General features: G+C 32.1%; 1 protein-coding gene across 1 annotated transcript; it reads left to right on the forward strand.

Moving 5' to 3' along the window:
* The first annotated feature begins 3,208 nt into the window (after positions 1–3,208).
* On the forward strand, positions 3,209–6,186 carry LOC142611411 (suppressor of disruption of TFIIS). Its single transcript, XM_075783530.1, has 9 exons — positions 3,209–3,345; positions 4,364–4,426; positions 4,514–4,579; positions 4,683–4,780; positions 4,911–4,948; positions 5,041–5,128; positions 5,241–5,579; positions 5,683–5,748; positions 5,866–6,186. Exons 2-9 carry the CDS (start codon positions 4,378–4,380, stop codon positions 6,016–6,018), a joined length of 897 nt encoding a protein of 298 aa, XP_075639645.1. The 5' UTR covers positions 3,209–3,345; positions 4,364–4,377; the 3' UTR covers positions 6,019–6,186.
* Positions 6,187–7,862: the final 1,676 nt, after the last annotated feature.

Consider the following 7,862-nt stretch of genomic DNA (forward strand, 5'->3'; position numbering starts at 1 on the left):
TGATGTACATCACACGTTGACAGATATTTATTGAGTTTTGTGCATGTAAATGATGATTCTCGAAGTGGAGTTCCCTTAAAATTATGAACTTGGCTGATGTTTCCCTTTCATTAGTACAAGGATGTGTTTCGTAGTATGAAATTAGAAAAATGCTTTAAAAGCCTTGAAACTCTATAAGTAGAAATTACCAATTTTTTGGCAATTCCGTAAAAGAGTTTTAAATTTTTTGATAATTTATCAACTACTTAAAATATTATAAGTGATAAGTTGTTATTGATTATTACAGAATTGGCAAAAAAATAATTTTAGTAGTGAATTTAAATTAGAACCAATAACAACTTATCACCTATAATTTGTTGTGAAAATGTTGTGAACGTAATACTTCTTTTTAGTTAACAGATTATACTGTAAAAGTTTTACCATTGAAATTTTACTTTCTACAGTAATATCAAATGCACACAAACCACTTTCATAAAAAAGGCAAATTCATATTGCTAATGCTACCCCTTTTTTTTCCTTAAAGACCTCATATTGATACTAGATTAGCATAGAGTTTCATAAGGCCAAAAGATCTATTTCTTCATAAAAAGGAAAACTCATGTTGGTACCTTTTTTATTTCCTTGAAGTCCTCGTATTTGACTTATCGGCATATTAAGTTTCATAAAACCAAAAGATGGATTTTTAAATTTGAGGATCAGGAACTTTTTTTTATAAAGAAGACAAGGGTAGGAGCTTCAGTAACTTTTTTTTTTTTTTTTTTTTTACAAGATAGAATTTCTACTCTAGCTTAATCTAAATGTATATGTATGTGAAGATTCTTTCTGGAGACTTGAACTCTAGCTCTTTCCCTCCATACTCCACAAACACTTATACTTGTAGAGTTTCATATAACCCAGTAGTACAATTTTAAGTAACTCTTTGGCTTGATCAAAGATCTTTATGAGGCATCAATTTGATACTCAAAAAAATATTGTAAAAGCAAGTTAAATGTTGGCATGTTTCTAAACTCGCCGTCTAGAAACAATTTTGTTTGGTAAACTCCCACGAATCAATCATTCTCATTTGTATCTTTCCTCAATCAAACCCACCCCCACTAAAGCCACCTCTCCTTCCTTGGGGGCATTGATGCTGATTTTTGTTCTTCTAATTACCAAAATATCATACTAGATCTCCATCTGAATGACATGTGTCCAGAAGTGTCTAGATTGCTTTTTTTTTTGAGAGAAGAAGAAGTGCCTAGATGGTTGGGAATGGAATTGAAAGCCATTAACTTAATGCTTTGCGCGCGCGCACACACACAAAAAAAAATGGCAAATTTTTTAACACTTGTTAAGTTGACAAACTTTCACATATTATTATCAAGCTCATTAATGACCAATCTTTTTACCTACCACTAAACAATCTGTCACATTAGTAAGTGTCATTTTTTTTTTTTTTGGTGGTCAAACTCTTGTGTCTATAAACTCTTAATTTCTTATTTGTACCTCTTTTGCCAAAAGAACCAAAATGTATCTTGAGAACTCTCTATCCAATATCAACAATGTTAGGAATACAATATTTTTTTCTTTCCACAATTTATTAACGTCATAGACAGTAATTTATAATTATAATACATCAATTTTCACTATATTGAAATTGGTCGTGCCCTTTAACTTATTGATCCAATATTCAAGATCTCATTTAAATAATTATGTTCTCTGGTCTCTACAGCTTACGAAGTCATGGATTAACCATTTCTTTTATTTGACTTTAATGACCTCCAATTTTTTTTTTTTTTTTAGGGGAGAAAATACTGAACTTTATTAAGATAACCCGGCTAAATCAGCCTGGAAAATGGATGAAATATGTGGTGGGATATCCTCCATCCACACTATAAAATCTAAAATGTATATCACATATCTTGTCAGATTATGAGCCATCCTATTACATTCTTTCTTCACATGAGAATATTGCAATTTAAAAAAACTATTTGAGTAGATCTTAGCATCATCAATCCATGGACCAATTGAGGACGGTATAGGAGCATCCTGAGATAGTGCTGTGATAACCTCCAGTGAGTCACCTTCCAAAATTGCTCTATTAATACAAATATCAGCTGCAAAGGACCCCCAAATTAGTTTTTTTTTTTTTTTTTTTGCTAAACAGGACCCCCAAATTAGTTGGAACAAAGTTTTGTGGACTTTTTTAATTAACTTTAATTTAATATTTTTGAGCTGGCTTCTCTGATTAGGTAACTGTGCTGCACTAGGCATGTACCTTGTTTTATACTTTTATTCCTTCCCGCTTATTTCAAAAATAATCTGTTCGACCTTGTCAAATTGGTTTTGTCCTTTTTTTATGCTTATGTATTGGCTTATTATGTCCAATTATAGCAGCCACAAAATGTACCCTACACTTCAGGGTCAGTTCCGGAATACTGAAAAATTAGAAGCAGAATCAATAATCTGAACCACGGGTCTAGTAGACCAGTAGTAGTCGTCGTTTAGGCTTTTAGAGTTTAGATCCAAAATAGAAAATCTGGACCAATGAGTTAGTGACAATTCACAATTTGGTGGATGGTGTAGCTGGCAACAACAGTATATTCTAGTAAGCCACGCAATCTTACAACTTTTACAGCTTTTGTTAATCTATCCACGTGGTAAACTGTGATGCTTATTTATCATTGTTACACGGAGGTGGAATTTGGACCGCAACGAAATTATTTCTCACCGCTTAGCGTTTTGTGTTTTTCTGTGGGTTCGGTGTATTGTTTATAGGACTTGTAAGCATAGACTTTAGCAAATATAATTTTAAGATTGGGTTTTACAGTAGTATATATATATTTAAAAATTATTTTTTTAATAGTATTTTTAGTTTTTAAACAAATCCGAAACTATCATTTCTTTTTTCCACAGCTCATAATCCGATGCATAGACAACGGTGGCAAAAATTCCGACCAGTACTAGAATTTTTGAGGAAAAAATGGGAGTTTTATGGACAAAAGAAACAATTAAAAGTAGAATCCTACACGGGTTTTTTTAACGTTCGAAAGTCGAAACGTTCCGTGGCCTTCCTGTTACCTTCCTTGTTCCTTCTATCTTAAGCAGTCCCTATCTTAAATTATTGTCCCTGAGTTAGTTAATGAAACGTGTCTATTAAAAATACTAAAATAAAATATTTTAATTAGTTTTCAAATCATAGAGCCGAGAGATAGAGGCAACGGTTTACGCCTATTTAAGCCAACCTTTCTTTCACTTCTTCCTCCCCCCACTTCTTCAATCTTTCACATTCTCTTTGCAGTTCCTCTGTTTCTCTCATAATTACCCAATTTTCCTTCTTTTCTTTCATTGCTCATTTCGAATTTGGTAAGTCCAATTCTTGCACTTTAGTCCTTAGTTCTCTAGCATTTCAGTTTTTTTTTTTTTTTTTTTTTTTTCATTTTTTAGGTTCTGGGTCATTGGAGTTTTGAGTATTGCTTATGTTATTTGGTTTTGGCTTTTGCATTCTTTGATTCCCTTAGCAATGGATGGGTATCTCGGACGTGTTTTCTTCTTCTTTCTCCAGTTTTCTTGGTTACATTTGTTTAAAGGTTTGGAGTCTCTGTTGTTGTTTTATTGTTCCAATTCTAACATTTTCGACCTTTTTAAATGTTGGGTCATGACTGAAATCATATGGCCAAGGTTCATTTTTGTTACAAATTAAACTACAGTTTTGAATTGGTTCACAATAAACCCGGTTTTGATTCGTGTACTCAATGTTTGTTATTGTTTTAATGGTTATTTTATGTTGAGCTTTAAAAAGTGATATTGTAGTCCTTTCATTGATAGCTATGTTTCGTAAAAGCTCTTGTTGATTAAAGTGATAATCCATTTCTAGTTTAATATAATTCCTTTTTAGTTCGGCCTGAAGTTTGTGTCTAATGAGTTGTATTTGATGCTTAAAGTTATAATACACTCTGGAAAAGGTTTGCTAAATCACATGAACTTTGTTTAAAGATCTCTAATGATGCCTTTATGCCTTTGCCTTTGTCTGAGGAGGTTAATAGCTATCGCCAGCAAGTTGTTTTAAAATGGAAACTTTTGAGCTTTCAGTTACGTGCTAAGGTGTTTTAGCCCAATAAAGTGAACTGGTCCACCTGTTTTTGATTCAATTTGTAGTAAGTGGATGTGGATTGTCCATCCAGAAACTTGACTAAGCCTTATCCTCAATAGATACCCTTTTTTATAATTTCCTATGGTGATGATCTGAGTCAATAGGGGCCTCAATTATTTAGAAGCCATGAAAATTTGTCGTTTCAGGCTCAAAATGAATGTTCATATAAACTTTGCTGGATTTAAGTTGTCTTGGAGCTTAGTGTTCACTCGTTTGTGTTCTCTATTCAAGGGTTGCTGAGCAAAATGGAATTCAGGCAGACTCAGAGGCCAAAATATGACTGCCTTCTGTTTGGTAGGCCTTCTTATTCAAAACATTTTGTGTGCTAATCTGAATTTCCTCAGGTAATGATTGTAACTAATTGTTTGTTTAAACTTGCAGATTTGGATGATACTCTATATCCCCTTAGTTCTGGTATTGCAACATCATGCAGCAAGAATATAGAAGGTAAGTCTATATGGTAGTTATGAACTACTTATGCCTCAGATTTCTCTCTTATATTTTCAATTCTGCATTTCTAATCTGTTTATGGATAATTCCTTTGTTGTAGATTATATGGTTGAAAAGCTTGGCATAGACAAGAGCAAAATCTTTCACTTGGGTAACCTATTATACAAGAATTATGGAACAACAATGGCTGGTCTTAGGGTATGGTTTTGATTTTTTCCCTTTTTATTTTGTTGGGAACCTTTGGCCTTTCGTGGCTTTTCTTTTTCAATTTTTTTGTTTGGTGAAATGACAAGTGATAAATTATGTCTTGTGGGATTCTCCCTTGCAGGCAATTGGCTATGACTTTGACTATGATGAATACCATGGGTAGGAATTTTTTTACTCCTTTTTGTATCCTGTACGCCTCTTGTTGTATTGGTATTGAACTTTTATTGACCTTTCATTTTCATGTCTTACAGTTTTGTTCATGGGAGATTACCCTATGAGAATTTAAAACCTGATCCAGTTATGAGAAGTCTTTTGCTGAGCCTGCCTTATAGGAAAGTTGTAAGTAATTTATTACCAAATGGTATCATGGTGCCTAGTGAAGGCCAGAGGTGTGACTGTCTTCTTATTTCTTATGATCTTTTTTTTTCTTTTTTCTTTTTTTGGCCAATAGATCTTCACAAATGCAGACAAGGTTCATGCAGTCAAAGTACTTAACAAGCTTGGATTAGAAGACTGTTTTGAAGGGATTATCTGCTTTGAGACCCTTAATCCCACTCACAAGAGCACCGTTTCTGATGATGAAGATGATATTGAGTTTGTGGGACTAAGCACTACTACTACTTCTACCAATACCAATACTATTAGTAGCTCTAAAATATTTGATATCATTGGGCATTTTGCTCAGCCAAACCCCAGTTTGGCATTACCAAAGACACCCATTGTCTGCAAACCATCAGTAGATGCCATAGAACGGGCTCTCAAAATAGCCAATATAAACCCCCAGAGAACTGTAAGATTATCATCTTCTTTTAGAATTTTAGTATCATCTTTTAATTTTCTGTGTTAAAATTTTACTAACATATCTTTCATCATCTATATTCTTGCTCTTTCAGTTGTTCTTTGAGGATAGTGTCCGCAACATACAAGCTGGAAAATGTTTGGGCCTTCACACTGTCTTGGTAAGTCATTGGAAATTTTGTACTATAAATATGCTTCATGAGAAAGTGAAAGTCTTGGGACACAATAAAATCTCACAACATTAACGTGTATCCTACTGTGCCTACTCCAAAATGCAGGTTGGCAAATCTCAGAGAGTTAAAGGTGCAGATTATGCATTAGAAAGCATTCACAACATTAGGGAAGCAATACCAGAACTCTTGGAAGCTGACATAAAATCAGAAGTTGCTTATTCAGGCAAGGTTGCAGTGGAGACTTCTGTGACAGCTTAATTTATATGTTATTGCCAATGTGACATAGAAATCATGTATTTGGGATCTTAGCATTCCCACGCCTTATCTCATTGTGCAGATGATGTAGTTTTTTCTTTCTGATTAATTATTAATTCCGAAAATTGTCATTTTCTTTTGGCTCAAATTAAGTGTTCCTATTTTGTTGGACATCTTTGTCAGTTAAGTCAAGAGTCATAATTAACATTGCAATCACTGTTGGGTCGCAATATAACAAAAATTCCCAAGCCTAAACACAACTCAGTGGCAAATCACCAAAATTTCCATGGAAAACCATTTCAATACAATAGAAGGAAAAAAATTATGAGACCAAGTTACCAACTCCAAACAAATAAAATAAACTCCAGGGACAAGAGATTATAATATTAAAAAATTCATGGACAAGAAAGCCTTTTTTTTTTTGGTTAAAAAAAAAATTATTTAGTGCTTCATCTGACGCCAATAAGGTCTTTCCAAGTTCCAACTCGCATCTATCAAGTTCAAGCATCTCTAATTCTCTATTATCTTTACAACAACAAAGAAAACTTATGAAATCAATTTCTGAAAGAATTAATCTTCTCTTAGATATTCTTAAGATTGGTTTTTTGAGGTTCTCTATTGGGCTTTTATAAAGCTTGTGCTGAAAATCTCTAATATAGATATTCCTCCAGCTTAAGACCCTCAAAATTTGGCATGATATATCAATAAAATAAAAATAAATAAAAAAACAATTTGGTTTAGCATCATTATAGTGCCTTTTAGACAAAGTTTAATTACAAAATTGACAGTAACTTAAAGTTACAACCTTACTCAACATCTTTTTATTGAAGGTGAATTTTGACAAATCCACAATTGGATTACATCTCCTTTTTATATTCTCCATGCTTGCAAAATTTCTAAAAAAATAAAGATGAATAAATATGTCATTAATAAATTGTTTAAATTACAAGTTTTTATAGTTTAAAATTATGCATAAAATATAAACTTATAGATCACATACTATATAATATTTTAGTGATACAAAATTTGACATGTGTATTAAAAGTGTAAAAAATATGCAATTTAATAGTTAAAAATTTCAAAATATGTAGTATTGTTTATTTTATTGAGTAAGGTTATAGTCTAAGACTACAACCAATTTTGTAGCTAACCTTTGTTTAAGCCTTTTTTCTTATATGTGGTACGGTCCGATAAAGGAAATTTGTATTTTCTTGTTAACAAGCCATTAATTCAAAGTCTAAGTTGTGGAGTTCTTTCATAATCTTATACCACATTAAACTCATTGTTACACACCTTTGTTATAAGTCTTGTACAAACCACAAAAAACATTCATTCAAATTAATTAAAGTGACCACTTTTAGTTCTCGACATATAATAGTCATTTAAGGAACTAATGCAATCGTTTTAAATTTCAATTGAATGAGTTGTTACACACCTTCACATAAGTCTTGTACAAACCACCAAAAAAAAAAAAAACATTCAATTTAATTAAAGTGGCCACTTTTAATTCTACATATAATAGTCTTCTTTTTCTTTTTCTTTTTGAGAAAGTACATACAATAGTTATTTAAGGAACTAAAAGCAATCACTTTCAATTTTAAATACTAAAATCAGTTATTAGCTATCATTTAAGGACCAAGAGTGCTTTTATTTTTGACTTTTTTTTTTATGGCCGCTTTTATTTTTGACCTTGGCTACTAGAAATTGAAACTTAATTATCCACTGTATTTTATTTACTTATTCTACAAGAACAAGAAAGCCATTATTATTTTTATTTATAACACTTCACGCGAGTTCACATCTCTCAATGCCATCATGGATGACCCAACAATAAAAAATGGAAGTTT

This window comes from Castanea sativa, chromosome 9 (assembly GCF_040712315.1).
Source record: "Castanea sativa cultivar Marrone di Chiusa Pesio chromosome 9, ASM4071231v1".
Lineage (NCBI taxonomy): Eukaryota > Viridiplantae > Streptophyta > Magnoliopsida > Fagales > Fagaceae > Castanea > Castanea sativa.

Bases quoted from the DNA above. Each gene is read 5' to 3' on its own strand.
- LOC142611411 (XM_075783530.1), top strand. From the start codon at position 4,378: ATGGAATTCAGGCAGACTCAGAGGCCAAAATATGACTGCCTTCTGTTT. The intron at 4,781-4,910 runs GTATGGTTTTGA...TCTCCCTTGCAG, and splicing joins CAACAATGGCTGGTCTTAGG to GCAATTGGCTATGACTTTGA. The intron at 4,949-5,040 runs GTAGGAATTTTT...CATGTCTTACAG, and splicing joins GACTATGATGAATACCATGG to TTTTGTTCATGGGAGATTAC.